The sequence below is a fragment of the Polypterus senegalus genome, chromosome 11 (assembly GCF_016835505.1).
Source record: "Polypterus senegalus isolate Bchr_013 chromosome 11, ASM1683550v1, whole genome shotgun sequence".
Taxonomy (NCBI): domain Eukaryota; kingdom Metazoa; phylum Chordata; class Cladistia; order Polypteriformes; family Polypteridae; genus Polypterus; species Polypterus senegalus.
The window spans coordinates 163708673-163726534 of record NC_053164.1 but is presented as its reverse complement, the minus strand read 5'-3'; the positions used below and the strand labels follow the sequence as shown (position 1 = coordinate 163726534).

The 17862-nt window shown below is 38.3% G+C and overlaps 2 protein-coding genes across 4 annotated transcripts in view; both read right to left on the bottom strand.

The window, feature by feature from the left end:
* Positions 1–8643, bottom strand: part of prr5b (proline rich 5b (renal)) — a 145654-nt gene extending 137011 nt beyond the window's left edge. For 2 of the 3 annotated variants that reach the window (XM_039770001.1, XM_039770004.1), the window contains exon 1: positions 8212–8643. The gene's annotated coding sequence lies outside the window, so the exon portion shown is untranslated. Of the gene's footprint in view, positions 1–7978; positions 8163–8211 lie in introns of those variants that run through there. The other variant, XM_039770002.1, reaches the window with a different exon arrangement.
* A 7111-nt stretch (positions 8644–15754) lies between these two features.
* LOC120538535 lies at positions 15755–16817 on the bottom strand. The gene is made up of 3 exons (XM_039767930.1): positions 16610–16817; positions 16298–16487; positions 15755–16124 (listed from the first exon to the last, which is right to left on the bottom strand). Exons 1-3 carry the CDS (start codon positions 16814–16816, stop codon positions 15790–15792), a joined length of 732 nt encoding a protein of 243 aa, XP_039623864.1. The 5' UTR covers position 16817; the 3' UTR covers positions 15755–15789.
* Positions 16818–17862: the final 1045 nt, after the last annotated feature.

Genomic DNA, 17862 nt, shown 5'->3' with positions numbered 1-17862 from the left:
TTCTACAGTAGTATCCAGCAATGGCCGTATGATTTGACACCTGCCAGGCAAAGTCCTCAAGCACCAAGTGCACAGACTTATTTTTGGTACGTACATAAAAAAAGAGGTGCTTTAACAGTTACAGATGAGTTAGCCATCCATTAGGTATGAAAATGGAGTTCACAAAGTTTCTGAGTGTGGTGTTAAATGGATATCATTAAACTGTTGCGAGTTTAATTTAGCTAATTGAAACAAATCAATGCATTAATATAAGCAAGTAGGAGGAAACTTAAAACAGAGTAATCTGTCACAGCAAACTGGAGCCAGATGGCAACCCCAGAGCGCAGAAAGCAGGAAATGACTAGGTACTGTATAGTGCTCCACCACACAAGAAAGAGGAAAAAATACACTAGAACTTGCAGATTTGGTATTTGATGATTCACAGTTAAACTTTTAGAAAACGCAAGGGTTACAACATTTATATTTGACAGCAAATTTTAAACATGGACATGAGTAGCCAAGACATTACCTAACTACAGAACAGTCATTGTTGAAGCAATAGAAATGCTGTTATCTAAAATGAACATACTGTATTTATACTTTGACTACTATATAAATCATTTGTAAAAGGTGAGGCCAAGAACGCTATATCCATTATGCTTTTTCCTATCTAGCTGGAATTATGTACACAACTTTTTTGTTAAATAATAATAGCGCAATATACATTTATTTCTTTAATTATCAATTGATTGATTGACTGTGGTGGGCTGGCGCCCTGCCCGGGGTTTGTTCCCGCCTTGCGCCCTGTGCTGGCTGGGATTGGCTCCAGCAGACCCCCATGACCCTGTGTTAGGTTATAGCGGGTTGGACTATGACTGACTGACTGACTGACTTGATTGATTGATTTGCTATATTATTTGACCTGTGAGTCTGTATCCTTATTTTTTAGTTTCTGCTGCTGTATATATCTGAATTACCCCTTGGCATTAATAAAGTTTATCTAGTCTAATCTAGTATGAGAAATACTTTTAACGTTGCAAATTATGAAGCAGGCATACAGATTTTTTATGAACAAGGAAGAATATGTAAATGTAATTTCAAATAAAACTACACTATAGTACATTATTTGGCAATTCTAAACTTATCCTGTGTGTGTAGGTGTGGGTATGTGTGTGAGTGGGCCCTGTCATGGAGCATCACCTTGTTCACGAAGCTGTTTCCTGCCTTGCATCCAGTGCTGCTGCAAAATGCTCTGGCCCACCATGTCTATACATTAGATTAAGCGGGTTTGAGAATACTACAAAACAATACAGTTTCCACTAATTTGGGTATTTTTTACTAGTTTGAATAAGATTAGAAACAAATTGCATGATGTTAAAATGGCATTACACCACACATAATGTGACACCCCCAGTGACTCAGTCATAGCTCTCTTTGATGCCCCACAATAAAATAAAATTGATCCAGTTTTATCAGAACAGGGCCCTACTTGTAGGGATGGGATGCCGTTCAGCAAGAGTTAACAGTCATTCCGTGCTGAAAATGAAGTACAATGCATAGGGTGATTTCAAACAGTGAAAATCATGGATGGCAGCAAGGAATGAAGAAAAATGAGTGTTTTAGATAGAAGAAATGCTTGTTGAAATTTAGACTTGGCACTGACGTCTGAAGTTTCATGTTTGTCATATCACGACAAATAACAGGATGAGACTGTGACTTCTGCAGGCATGCTGCACATTGCTTGACTACCAAAATGAGCCTTTATTGCTGAACTTTTAAGGCACAAAATAGGATTCAGGACCAGAATGAAAAGTCAACAGGGATCATGTAATCAGTTACCCCCAGCAGTTCCAAGATATATATTTTGACACCCTTGGGCAAAGACAGCCAACATCTGCAGTTGTTAAATTTGAGACATGCCCTGACTAGGAGTCTTGTAGCGTGATGCTGGCCTTAATTATTATTTTGTATGGTGCCAGAGACACAGGCTTCTTGAAATATGGAATTGATTTTTTTTTGCACCCAACTTTCAGCCCACAAACACATACCACAAAATGGGTGGGAAAGTACAAAACATTGGGGGAAAAAGATCACCAAGCATGACTTCAAGTTGGTTTAAATTCACACATACAACAAGCTTCAGAGGGTACATTACATATTGCTACAACCACAACAAGAATCTCTAGTCCAAAGATGAGAATGGGCACGTGGGTACATTTATCTGTTGCTACGTTCTTTGCTCTTGAGCTGGGACCACGTGCATTGATTCCAAAAAAAAAGCAAGATGGCAGTACTCTTTGGTGGTACATATTAAAGCACTATGAAAACCAACCAGTGTGCAGCAAGGTGTTATAGCTACTCTTTTTTCATTATATTGTGCTGGACAGCATACATGGGCAAGCTAGAATGGGACAAGGTTCCTTATCTGGATGGGAGGCCGGCCCTTCAAAGGCACAAGAAGGAGGGTGAAGATCATCCTGCGTCAGCCAGGAGATGAAAGTGAAGCAGTGGATACACTAGCATCCTGGCAGGGTTGGACCGAGGAACTATACCTGGCCGGGAGGCCAGTGTAGCAGAAGGACAGGGGGAGACAACTTGGCAGGGTTACATGCTCCCTGACACGCTAGGTTGCAGTGTCTTTGGGTGACGCTACCTGTGCAGACACCCTCAAGGCATGCCGAGAACTGTAGTCCCATACGGCAGCCTTGTCGGGTTCTATGGGGGTGGCCAGGGAGTGCTACAGGGATACATCATCTCTACTTTGTGAGACTTCTGCTCGACTCAGAAGTGCCTCCATCAGGCTATGCACTAGTACCAGCAGTACTTCCAAGATCTAAGATAAAAGAAGCTGCTCAAAATCCTCCAGTCGAGTTGGAGTCAGGTAGAAGAAGGACAAAGCCTGCCTGAAGGAGTGGAAGGAGAGAGAAAAAAAAGAGAAGGAGAAGAACACAGGTGTTCTGTTACTTTCAAAGCCTTTTGTAAGGTAATTTATTGTAATATAACTTGTATTTGAACCTGGGACTTGTGTCGTGGTGGTTGTGTTTGAGATTAGAGGTGCTGCAACTCCCCTTACTAATCACAATATTCAATAGTTATTTATAAACATTAGTCAAATAAATGATAGAGCTATTTCAAAGGACTTGTTTTTGATTTTGCATAGTGGCTAAACAAACTGTTGTGACTGACGTTCAAATTTTTCTATTTCAATGTGTACACTTGAAAAAATTACCTTTTCTTCCAATGTAAAAATCACTAATTAAAAGGCTTTTTCCTAGTACAAGCTAAATATTTCATTTTTTGTAAATAAGTGCATGCCAAAATTATATCTATGTATAAAGGTAACAAAATCAGAGTCTATATGTTCGCAAAGCCATTTAAATCAGTGTCCTACTACTTTCTTGTAGTGCTCATTATGTACTCCTGCAGTAACAAAACAAAATTCAATCTTTTTTTAATCATCCTTCTCAAGAAGTTCAGAATTTATTTGCAATCATCAAAACCAGTTCACTGCCAAAAAACTGCTGCAGACCTCAGAGCACCCTAAAAGAGTCAAATATCTATGAATCAACCCTCCCTTCTGTCAACAACGTAGGATGGCGCTGACATTTTAATGCTGTAAAGGTGTGTTTTATGTCATATTTTGTAACCTTTTTTTACAAGTAGATCAATGATTGAATGTAACTATATATTAATTGCCAACCCAGTGCATTCATTGAAATCAGCTGAAAAAAGAATTTTTCAATGTAATAACATTTCATGCTACAAAATTAGGAAAATACTGGAAAAGTTCCAGGAATGGCATAGTAAAATCATCTTAGTGCACTGCCTTTCCAAGTTATCAAATCTCAGTTCAGCCAAACATGTGCAAGATCCACCACCCACTAACTATGGGCAACATCAGAATCCTCACTGTCCAGCATGTCTGCACTGTACTTACAAATCCAGGCTATTTAAATCTTGCATAAGAAAACAAGAACACATTCGTCTGGTTAGCTAAACGTTTAAAAATCTCAATATATCAACCAGAAACTGCACTGAAAAAAAGAAAGCAGACTTATAAATCTGAAACATCAAAATATTTACCCAGTTTTATCACATTAGTCATCTTGAAAGCCAAATAAAAATCAAGCTCAGAATCTGAAAAAAAAATTCCAGTAAATCCTGTTTTTATGGATTCTTGCCAACTAACTCTAACAGCAAGGTCTCTTTTAATAAAATTATAAGTGTGATTTAGTTATCATTTCTAAGAAATTGAAAACGTTTATACAATGTAATGGTAGGTATTCCAGTGCACTAGCATCTGATATAATCTATCTGGGTCATCACAAAGTGCTGCAATTACTAATTTTACCAAAAACTGAATAATATCCTTATATTCTATTTATTCCACAGAATGCTCTATTTAGGGCAATATTGTCACTGGGGATAGCCAATGTATAAAGTTGAATTTCTTGTTGAACCTGACACACCAAATACAAAACTCTTCAGAATGAGAACTTGATGTACCCTGGTTTACATTAAAAAAAAAGAAAACAGTACTTTGCTAGGGTGGAAAAACAGGTTGGACATAGATGGCAAGCATCAGTCACAACCTGTTCTGAAACTCTGTCTTTTCTTTTCACTCATGCCAAACGTCTTCTGCAAGAAATAACAATATTTTCTTGGGAATATCTGCATTGCCCTTTTCTATGAGTATCGACCATTCAATGTGTTGTGTTTTAGCTATGCATTCTCAAGATAGCCAAATTTGAATAAATTTGTTCTTTTTCAGCTTCCTTCATTCTGGGCCAGTGAAGGATCAGAGCTTCAAAAGTTAACAAATCATGCTGATGAGAGTACATCCTGAATGCCATGCTGGTATTTTAATGGGCAACAGAACACAACCAGCATAGTAATACTAATGAGAATTAACAGAAGGTCTTTGGTCATTGAAGCAGATGTGCACTATCAGTTAAAAGATAACACAAATAGATAGTTTATTGGCAAATGATGATCAAATGACACAGGCAGCGTGTACTGGTCACCAAGACACTGGACTGTAATTCATATCACAAACTTGTTGTGTGACTCCAAGCAAATAACTTCCCCTGCCCATGCCCCAAATGAAAAACAGCATGTGATTCCAAGGCTGTAATTTTAAGTTTGGTTTGAATACTTTCAAAGGTCATGTGAAAAGACAATTTGCCCTCATGAATTAATACAGTATACCAAATAAAAGCAGCCAAATAATTAAATGTAATTTATAAAGAACTAGCCACAGTACCTGTCAAAGACAGGTAATACAATCATTTAAAATTATTTGCTATGTCTTGCCCTACATGTACTATCAGTGCCTTTCCTTGGCATCCTTGTGTGTCTCATGTTTCTCAAACATTTTCCCATAAAACTTACTTCTCAGACTCTGTCATTATTTTCGGGAGACCTTTCTCACCTCCTGTCTGGTTTTAAAACCTTAAGTCTCTGAAGCCGACTTTTTCAGTAGTCCTCCTCATGCATGTCACACTCACACTTCACTGTCACCAAACTGACCAATTCAACTGCTCTGAGGTACTGGTCACACAGACCTTTGTGTTTTATTATATAATAAGCTAAGGGGCTTTGCTCGCCAACATCCAGTTTGCTGAACCGGATATACAATTTAAAGAGATTGTTATTTTCACATGATTCATTTTTTATTTCTTGAAATCTGCCAGTAATAAAGCTGTAGGGAATGAGTTATTTAAAGTGTCTTTCGAGAAGATCACGTCTCAACCCAAGATTTCTTTATTATAATCGAGAGATATCATTCCAATTAGAGCAGGGTTGCAAGGAAGCTAGAACTACTTTATAAACACTAAACAGTTAACATTTAACTAAAGCCATTTTTGTTATTTATAGGTACTGTCATAATCCAAACAAATGAAAAAAGATCACATAATTCTGAGAGCAAATTAAATTAATAAAACTACAATCTAATGTCTTCAGGGTCTCCTATGAACATCAGTGCACACACTTAAATGTATGTGCAATGTTAACTGTTGTCCTTCCACACTTTTTTTCCAAGTCTGTGGGTGCTGCCCAGGTGTATGTTTTAGTCTGGGGACATAGGTTGTGTGTGTTTATGTGGTTTACAAGTCTATGCAGACCCAAATCGTGGGAGGAGTGTGAACAGCTCCAGAAAAGTGTGGTTCATTGGACTGCAACGCTTTAGGTTAGTGTTCACTGACTCATCAATTGTTAATGAATGACATTAAGGTAAGATATTAATGTCAAAAGTATGTTTGCTTTCTGGTGTCAGCGTGAGCTTTCCTTCTACAGTGCATCTTAAAGATACACATGTAGTTTTCTTGGTAATTCCAAACTGGTCCTTTATATTGGATGTTTCTTGGTGTGCCCCGTGATGGACTGGTTCCCCATCCAGACCTGGCATCTGCTTAGACCCCACATTGTGAGATCATGTATGGCCTCTTGTGACTCTTCAACTGAATTAAGCGGACCAAATAATGAATGAATAGGTATACAAATGGCATATTACAGTAATGAACTGATTAATTCATTTTAGGGTCACAGGGGGCTAGAGCTTCTCTCTACAGAACTTGGGTGCAAGGCACAAAACAGTCCTGGGCAGGGCCTACTCAAGCACACAGATGGGCAATTTGGATATTGCCAGCTTTCCGAAGTTTAATGTTTTGAGATATATGGGAGGAAAACATGTGTAGACAAAGGGTGAACATGCAAACTGCATACAGACAACATTAAGGCATAGGCTTCGAATTAGTAGCCTGTACGTCGCTTGTCACAATCACTCATGCCAGACTAAACTAATTATGGGTGACCAATTAATTTAACACACAAGCCTTTAAGATGCGGGTGGAAAACCGGGGTACCTGGAGAAAAATCCACACAAACACAAAAAGAACTTTCTCCAGAGCTGTGAAGCATCAGCATTACCCCCGGATATGTAAGCGTGATCGTTAATAAGTAGAAAAATGTGTCAAAGCCGTCATATGGCATGTATTCTACTCATGGTATTAAATGCAATCTTTGAACTACATCACGCCAGTATACAACCATAATTTTTATATGACTTATCATAAAACAATAAATAAACGTTATTTAAACCAAAATCGGCAATGCAAGATTACTCGTTGTCAGTTAAGCACTGTGCACGTATTTACTGTAAACCGTATTTGTGCCAGAAGTGTGAATACGAGCTCACTTTCAGCTGACAACTAAGGCCGATATAGAGAAGCAAGAGAAACAAAGAAATCGCAGTAAGATACGTGTCGCCGCCTGTTGGCTATGACTTCGTTTAAACACTGAGTATTTAAACTCATTGCATTAGTTTTTCCGCATATTTGTCAGGTCGCAAAACATTTTCATTCATTTACTTAAAAATTATCAAAGAAGCGACACGACAGTGATGAATACGATAAGTAACTGGACATGATGGGCATGGGCACTGGCTAAAGTTATACTTTTTACGACATAACCATCGTGTCTCGTAAACCCTAATAAAATTAGAAATAAAGACTGCAGTAATACAGTACGTCTATTGCTGTCCATCAGAGGCCAAGGAGCAGAGGCGCTGCACTTGTATATGCCCTCAAATCAGACATTGGCACGGTTTAGGAGGCACAAAGATGCCCCCGATAAACATTCGATTGTCCCTCGTGTCAAATATGAGAAAGTGCTTCCAGAATTCGGCTCAAGGAGACTTCCTTCATTCATCGTAAAGGACCCCCCATCAAGTCTCAGAAAATCAAAGTAGCACGTGATGCCCGTCCTTCCTCAAACAAGCAAAGGTGTGTTGTTGCGTCTGCACACTCACATGTCCACAAAGCACGGTGCCATGTTTGTCCTCTTCTAAAAAATAATGCTGATTGTACCTCTGTTAGGCACAACAAAAAAACTCGAGTGTGACTTCATGAGTCACGAACGTCTCTGTCTGCATCCTGTGTCGCCAATTTAAAGACAATAAAAGCACATTCGACAACAGAGGTCTACTTCTCATCCTCACCTCGTTTATTTAGCGCAGCATCTTTGCGTCTGAAAAGCAGACCCCCTTTCTTGGCCATCCACCAGATGAAAAGCAACCCTACGGAGGAAGGGTCTGCATCCGGATCGCTTTAGCTGGACAACCTCTTCGGGTTATCTGCCACGGTCTTTCTCAAGCAAACTCACTTATGAAATGAAATGACAACGCGAGCGAGTTTCTTGCTTTTACCGATAAAGGCATCCAGAGAGACTCACCGTGTCGTCTTGTTTTCTCAGAGCGTATGCAAGCGGGGACAAGGGTGGATGTCAGTGTCAGTCATAGAGATCAGACCCACGCTGCACCATAAACAAGAAAGAAGAGGTCTGAAACGCAAAAGTGAATAGTCGAACGAAGCGAAGTGTCAGCCAGCATCCGGATCTTGAGACTCACTGTGCAAAGTGCATTACTTCCAGTACACACGGGTAGCCCGATTATTCCAATTTTTCATTTCCCTTTCCTCTTTACGTCTTGCAAGTGGCAGGCAGTGCGCATACGTGTGTGTGCGTGCGTCTGCTGCAATGTGCCGGGCAGAAGTAGACAGCGTGCAACCTTCCCGCACGCCGCTTATGTCGGAGCTCGCTGTATATCCGCCTTATCACACTAAATAAGCGCGACTGTGATTCTCAGCGGAATCGCAGGTCCTTTCTTTTTCGCAGCTCCCCCTTTCTCTTTCGGTCGGAACTGGTTGGGCTTCTTTTTCACTTATTAGACGCCTGTTTCTTATCGCCGATTTGCATCTATCTGTTCTGGAGGTGACGAAACCGAACACATTGTCTTTTAATTACACCAAGTTTAACAAAACTTTTACCATCTGATATGATTGTGGACAGATGAAGACACAATCTGTTTTATTGACTTTGCAGTTTTAGGACAAAGCCTTGTTAATTACAAAAATCCATTCATTTACTTTCAGAATTTTCTTTTTTCAAGTCAAGATCCAGAGACGTGTAAGGCAAGGACGAACCTGGGAGAAGATGTCAGCAGTCCATCATGAGGCTTATTCACTCATAACTCAGAATCAGCATTCGGCCCAACCTACAAGTTTCCAGGAGGGCATTTTAGTACTTGGAGAAAACTCACACAGACATGATGAAAACGTGCAAACTCTACTCAGGCAGTGTTCCTTATCAGAACTCCTCACAGGTTTCAGGCAGCTGACATACTGTTAAAAACAGTGCTTATGTAATGGCACTTTATTGGGTGGTACGGTTCCTTTCATTTTAGGAAGGGTTCTTTGTATGTGAAATTGTATCTTTGACCATTGAAAAGGTTCCTAATATGTTGACAATACAGAATATTTAATTTTTAGTAGGCTGCCTAGCAGGATCAAGTAAACCTGAGCTTAACCTGTGCTATTGTATGAAGCAAGAGCCCTTTTAAAATCAGGAATCCATTAGTATTTCACAAATCTGTAATCTATATACATAGGTATTTATGATAAATCCTACTGTCTACCACACTACTTGGTACCTTATTCCATGTGTCCGTGGTTCTCTGTGTATAGAAAAACTTCTTAACGTTCGTATAAAAATTCCCCTTAACAAGTTGAATCTGTTATCATCTATATACATAGGTATTTATGAAACCTTTTTTGGATGTAGATAAACAAAAGTTATTTCTGAATCCTTCATATGTATGGTTCTTTAGCAAACCAAAAATGGTTCCTCTGTGGCATCATTATGAAGGCTTATTCTGGCACCTTTATTTATAAAAGCATTAGAACAATCTAGATAAGAACAGGACATTCAAGACAACAAAGCTCATCAGTCTCATCCACTTAATTCTTCTAAAATAACATCAAGTCTGATTTTGAAATACCCTAAAGTCCTACTGTCTACCACTTGGTACCTTATTCCATGTGTTTGTGATTCTCTGTGTGTAAAAAAACTTCTTAACGTTCATATAAAAATTGCCCTTAACAAGTTGCCAAATGTGTCCCTGTTTTCTTGATTTACTCATTTTAAAGTAACAGTCTGCTATACTAATTTCCTTCATAATTCTGAACACTTCAATCATCTCTGCTCTTAATCTCCTTTTGCTCAGCTCTGTTTACCTTTCCTCATAACTCATCCACCATTGCCCTGGAATCAGCCTAGTCGCACTTCTCTAGATTTATTCTAATGCTGCTATTAAATAGGTTGGATAAACTTTATTAATCTCGTGGGGAAAATCAGATGTATACAGATGTTCTTTTTGTAGCCTGTAGACCTTAACTGCACACAGTACTCCAGATGAGGCCTCACCAGTGCGTTATAATGCTTGAGCATAACCTCCTTGGACTTGTACTCTATCCACCATGCTATATAACCTAACATTCTGCTTGCCTTCTTAATGGATTCAAACACTGTCTGGAAGTTTATAGAGACAAGTTAATATAAAGAATTATTATTAATAAGCCCACTATAATTCCTAAATCCTTCTCATAAGGTGTACTTTCAATTTTCAGACCTCCCATTGTGTATTTAAGCCTCACGTTTTTGCTTCCTACATGTAATACTTTACATTTACTTATATTAAATGCCATCTGCCAGAAATCTGCCCAAGCCTCTATGCTATCCAAGTCTCTCTGTAATGATTCAGCAGATTCTAGAGTATCTTCCAATCCACCAAGCTTGGTATCGTCTACAAAGAGTGTACAACTGGCAAATATTTAAATAATATAAAATACAGCTTATCCTGAATCTATCATGTATTGTAACTGCTATCCAGGTGGTGAATGTAAGGCAGGAACTCACCTTGAAGGGAAAAAGAGCCCATTACTGGGCACACCACTGGACGTGTCGATAAAAGACAGAAGTGGGAGAGCGATTTAAGTAACGCCCTCAGCTTTCAGCTATCCAGTGACCTGAGACGAAGACTGGACTCCTTCGGTACTGTGTGTCTTTGGAGAATCCTTGGGTCCCACTGGTTTGACTTTGTGTTAATTGAGCATCCAGAATGAGGCACATTACCTGCATTGTGAGGGAGCATCAGTTACAGCATTATGGTCATGTGGCACGATTCCCTGAGGGTGATCCGGCTCACAGGATCCTCATTACTACCACAGATACCCACATAACACCTAGGTACAGCAGATAGATGGTAATTTCCAGTAGGTGGGACTAGACTACGACTCTTCTTTGGGGATCTCGAGCTGTTTCGTTGTGAGGTGGCTGCAGGAACGAGCTGTACCGGTTCATGTTCCCCAAATTGACCTGACCGGACGTCAGCACGTCAGCACTTACTCCTATGCAATAACTTTATATCTGTTGAAGCATACTTTTTGTCAACCGGTTTTACTTCTCTTTAGCTAGTTGACATTCCACAGAAGGTATAAAATTCTTACAATTCTATCATATTGTATGCATTCAGGTGGCAGATTTTAAGGCTACATGACACTTTCTGATATCCTTCTACATGTAATATACACACCTGCTTTAGTGGTAGTTTCCAGTTATTTAAAATTCCAAAACAAGTTCAAATGACAGTAGCTTTATACACCATAGTAACCATAACCAAATCAGACCTGACACAAGCATGTGAAATCAAATAACTGTGCTTTAAGTCATGCAGTTGAAGGTGCTCTAAAATGCAATATTTAGCAAATAATGAATACTTCAGTGCTCAAGTCCCATTCCCACCAATCTTATAAACACCTTTATGGACACAAATTTCACATAATTAATTAATAACTCTGGGTGAGATCTTTAAATTTGCAGATTTAAATCGTAATACACAAATGACAGTATATATTCCAAAGAAATCTGACATTAGAGTACATATCTTTGACATCAGATTCCATACAGTTTAAAAGAAAATATTACATGGAAGACATTTATTAGAATAATGAATACTGTTAACAATATACATTTTTTTCTGTGTGGCTTGTAAAAATGTGAACTATATAATACTTATTAATTATTTTTACTCAGGCTATATGTTGATGGTTTAAAGCTGCTTGCACCATTTTAATCTATTCTTTATTTATTACTGCTGCTATCTACATTGAGGAGTCTGTTGCACATTTTCAGGTTTAAAAACACCTCTGTTTTTAAAGCTTTTGTAGGTACCTCAGATTTCCTAAATTAAATATTTATTTCCCATTTGAAGCAGTCTTCCACTTAAAATCTCTCTTGCACATATTAGTCACTTCTTTGGGGTTTTGATCCACCCATTCTAAAATAAATAACCTATATCTATTTATATGATTCATTAAGTCTTGTGGTTTAGTGGCTGTAAAGCTGGATTGTACACCAAAAGTCTGTTGTTTCAGTGCCCAGTGCTGGCTTACTGTGTGCAATCCTCAAGACTTCACTGGAAAAGCTTGTGTTTCAGTAACAGACATATGGAAGCAATTGATCTATGGACATGGAATTCATTAATTACTTTGTGCAGAGTGTGCGAAGGCTGCTAGTAAAATTCCCACTTCCAACTATTTGGTGACCTTAGGCTTTGGTGGCGAGTGTTTTCTTTTTTTAATCTTTTATTTAATTTATTAAAAGCATATAACGTTCCATACAATCAAGTCAAACTTAACAAAACTAAATTCAATTCCACCCCCACCCATGAGAAAGAGAGGAAGGCCAACAGCCAGAGTAAAACTTTAAGAGTAGTTAAGTGGGAAAGAAGTCCTTCTCCCCAATATAAATGCTTATTCTAAATTGAGTAAGTGATTTTGCCTGCAGATGCTAGAATTATCACAGTATAGGAACAGTTCCACTACAGACATGAAATCTGTAAATTTGCTTTTTGCAAGGAGTACGGAGGGCATTAGTAATGACTAAAGGCACTCGACTTCAAACCACAAAATTCCTGGGTCATTCCTCATACTTCAATCACCATGTTACTTAACTGGTTTGTACTTTAGGTGTAAAAATATATAGGTAAATGAGTTTAATGCATATTATGAATGGGAGATATTGTGATTTGTGGAAGAAAAATTAGACTTAGGAATCACATAGTCATTTAGGATAAAGTGTTTTGATACACTAAGTATAAAAGGGTTAATAAATGTCAGAAACCTGTTCAGGCATATCATGAAACCAGATAAAGGTCAACATTGACAAGAATGTATCAGGAGTAAATTGATGTAATACACCAAATGTATGATTATGAGATCAGCAGTTATCCTGTAAACAGTAAAACTGGACAGTTGCCACATAAATGGAGATTTCAAGGGTAATATCTAAACTAAGAGATATTGGAGTACAAGGATATAATTAAGAAAGACTTTTATTTAGGCTGGTTGTTCTCTATGCTAAAGCACCTAATATCTTTTAACCAGTCAGAATAAAATGTATACATTGATTGACATTGTATGTAAATTCAATAGTTAATATAATGAATCTCTATCCTTGGTTTCGATGACCATTTTCATCATGCTGTAACAGAGTACTCTGAGAGATACTCCCCCCTCAGCATGGTGCTGCAGATGTAATAAATTATGTTGATGGACAAGCTTTTCTCCTGCCTAATTACTGACTAGAATGGTTTATCAGATTTGTCTTGTTAGAGGATAAGTTTCTTTCTTTAATTAAGATGTTGATCTCTACCACAGTTTCATCTTGGATAAATGCATCGCCTCAATCTATATATAAAAAAGGCTAAGAATTGTCTGTTTGCCTGTCACACAACAACTCACAAAACACTTGGCTCTTATACTGTGCTTCATGTAATGTGACCCATGAATTGAAATTCACGCTTTGGGTACTTCTCATGGCAAGTGGTGGTGCAGTACTGCATTGCTGACAGTGGAGCACATTGCACAGGCCAAATGATCATTTTCCTCATAACAGCCAGTAATTCACTGCAAGCACAACTGAAAGTTCTTTGCACAGGGAGCAGTGATGAAGCCACATAATATGGCTGACAAGAACAGAACAGTCGTGCGAGCATGTGGCATGTCTCTCAGGAAAAGAGCCACGGCAATATTGGATGGTAATGAAAGGCATTGCAGCAACCTCGGTGGAGTGATCTGGGGTGCTGTGTTTCATGAGAGGTGCATGTAGTACTTTTAATCGAGGACTGGAGATCCACACGTTACCGGTAAATAATAACAGTAATAGTAATAATCATCACCTGGCCAAAGAAACTTCTTAAATTAGATAAAAAATCAAATATGATCCCTCATGCTTTTATAAAGTGTGTGTGTGATTCAATTATAGGGCTATTACATAGCTTCAGAATTAGAGTTCACAAAGAAAATCCACATAGGTGAAAACATGCAATCTCATCAACAGTAACTAAACTAAAGAGCACATCCACTGTATTGAACAAGAATATCTTTCACAAATAGAACACTTTTTATTCAAAAGTACCAAAGATTTAGCAATAAACAAAAATGGTAACTGTAAAACAAGTAGGGATCATTCATTCAGGCAAACATTTGTAATAGGGCAAAACCAGAAACTGTAGTTAAGTTAGCTACATCAGTATAACCTGTAAATCTTAAACACAAAGGGCCGGTTTCCCGTACGGGGATTAAGCCTAGTCGTAGACTAAATGTCATTTTAAACCTGGATTTATTGAAGTAGCTTTCTCACACATGGATTACAATAGTCTCAGACTTGCACTAGTCTTGACTTAAACAATTGGATTTCTAGAAGTAGAATTAGACCTAATCCAGATCTAAATTAAGTCTTAAATTAAACCTGGTCAGAAGCAGGTTTAACCTCAGATTAAAACTGCTTGCCTCAAGGCTCACGTCCACAGTAGCAAAAAATGGATTACCTTGACTATTTCAATGACAGTAAGAGACCACCACCAAGACCAGAAAGAAGGTTGCTAAAAGACAGGAGCAACCCACTAAATGATTTTGATGATTTACATTTTCTTGACCGTTTCCGTATGTCAAAGGAAAATGCAACAGAAATAATTGGTTTGCTGCAGCCCAAGCTTACAGGTGACTTAGTCAGAGGCACCCCTATTTCTCCTTCCTTACAAATATTAATTACCTTAAGGTTTTTGGCATGTGGAACCTACCATCGGGAAACTGGGGATTTGTGTGGAGTAGGTGAATCAACAGTGTGCAAAATAGTACACAAAGTCTGCAGTGCTATATGTGAACTGAAAAAGGATTTCATCAAGTTCCCAAATGCTGCTGAACAGGCCACCTGCAAGGTAGATTTCTATGAATATGGGAACTTCCCTGGAGTCATTGGTTGTATCGATGGCTGCCACATTCCCATCAAGTGTCCCTCTACAGCAGATGCTGAGGAATTCAGAAATCGTAAAAACTGGTTTTCAATAAATGTACAAGAAGTGTGCACTCCCACTATGCAGTTCTCCAATATTGTTGCACGCTGGAAAGGTTCAACTCATGACTCAAGGATTTTCCACAACTCCTCTTTATATACTCAGTTTGAAGCAAGACAACACTCTGGAATTCTACTTGGTGACAGTGGGTATGCGCAGACAAACTTCTTGTTCACCCCTTATCCCCATCCAGTCAGACCAGAGCAACAGCGCTATAACCAAGCTCACATTCTCACCAGAGGGCTAATAGAGCATGTTTGGTGTATGGAAGAATCGTTTCCAGTGTCTCCGAAATACACTGCGGTTTGAACCTAGGAGGTGCTGCATTGTTATTATTGCAACAGCAGTGCTTCATAATTTTCTTAAACGGTGCGGCTGCCCAGACCCTGATATTGAAGATGATGATGACCAACATGTCCCCATCCCTGAGCTAGCCAATGACAGAAATGGACTTGCTTACAGAGATGCTTTTGCTTTGCAGCACTTCTCATAAATGTGCATTGAATGATACATAAATAATTGGCATAGACAGGTAAAAAATTTCAGGAAATTTTTTTTATTTAACTGAGGTTTGGTTCCAAAGACAATTGACACTGCTGCTGCTTCATCTCTCTCTCTTTCATAGACAACTCAAGATGAAGAATTTTCATTTTGACTTCATGTTCTTCTTTTAAATATTTTAATTTACATTCATGGAACTCTATGGCAAGTTTCTCATGAATGGTCATCCTTTTCCCTCTTGACCTGCTACCTGGATTAGAGACTGCTGGATGCTGACTAATGCTACCGCAGGAGACTGGATGCTGCTGCATGTTGGTGCTGGCTGCTGATGGATTCATTTGAGCCTCTTGACTGTTCCCTGCGCCCCCCAAGTCCTGGGTGAAGATCAGGTCATCTTTGTATGGAAGAAAAAATCTAGTATTACATTTGACTTCAACAATAAAGGTCATTACGTCATTTTTGTTACAAGACATGACTTGCATTTAATTACTGTATGTTGGATGGGATAACACATGTTACTGTAAATGAGACATTTCCTATCAAATGAGTCTTTGAAAGATTCCTCACCTGAACTGTCCAAATGGTCATCATCTGGAATACCTTCCAGGGGTTGCTGACTTTCAATAATCCCAGCCAACAAGTCCCCCAACTCCTCTGTGTCTGGTGGAACTGGAAGTCCCCCACCTGTCTTGAAACGCTCTTGACGCGTAGCAGCAGTTGTTTTTTTCAGGTTTATTTTTATGTTTTTCCACAGGACCTTTACAAGATAATATACACTCTGAAGTTGGAGTTCTACATAATAGTTTTCTTTTTACATTTCATTGATGAAAACATTTATGATTTACTGATTTGTAAGAATGGGGCAACAATAAATCATACCTGAACTTGTTGGAGTGTCCGTTTGGTTACTTTTTCATTCGAGTTGAATTCATTCAATATGGAAATCCATGCTTTCTTCTTCTTGTTTTCTGTACCTGAATCATGCTGTTTGTTTTCAATTACAGGATAGTTTGATACAATTTGTTTAAAAAGGGTCTTCTCAAATTCACTGAAGTTTTTTGAGCGTTTTCTTTTGTCTTTATCCATTTTTTGGAATGACTCCTGTTCCACACACTCCTTAAGACTAATGAATTACAAGTATTCCATACCAGGTTTTTATAGCAACCTCTCCTTAGCCACATGTGCATGCCATTAATCTAATCGGGTTTCCAAAAGATGATCTCACTTGTCCTTGATTACCTTAATCTGAGACTCTGTAGTCTAGAACTAGTTAATCCAAATTTAAGCAACATCTCAGAAAGTCAGTTGTTTAGTGTGGATTAATTTAAGTAGAATTAGCCTAGTCCTGGCTTATTTTAAGCCCTTAACGGGAAACTGGGCCAAATTGTGCAAAGAGTCTTGCCTTTATTTCTTTAGTATAATTTGGACAAATGATTTTTGCAATGTAAGCGCAAACCAAATGATCAAACAGTACACAATGGACATAAACACTCTAAAAAATTTATAATAAAAAATCTATATCACCTGTCAGATGGTCTAAAAATGACCTTAGAGCTATAAAGCAGCAGCACCAACCACCGCCCAGTCCCGATGCTTTATTTGACATGCTACGTTAAAAAGCATGGCCTTGGCCAAATTTGCTTATACTTTTCAATTTCTTATTTGATTTATTAAATCTCAATTGCTTGCTTTCTTATTTTATCTACACATTCACAATACATCTGCACAATATATCATCACTATACAGTATAAACAATAAAAGCACCTAAAGTAAAATATTGAAAAGGAAAATTGTTAACTTTGTCCCAGAGAGCATGCTAAGGTTTGATGCGGATGTAATGCTTACCTCTCATATTATATTTGTGCTAACCATTTAACATTCAATTCATGTACAAATAGGAACAGAAATAGTTTAAAGAAGAAAACTTCACAGGTACTTGTATATAAGAACACCATACTCAAACTTTGTATAACTTTTATTGTAACCACAGGCAAAACAAAGCTTGACAAGTGACATTCCCAAATCTTCTGATCCAGTTAAAATGCCAGACAACATCTTTCACAAGCAGCGTTTAGATACATTTTAGACAGTCCAAGTCAAGGGGCATATGTGATGCAAAGTTTTCAGATGA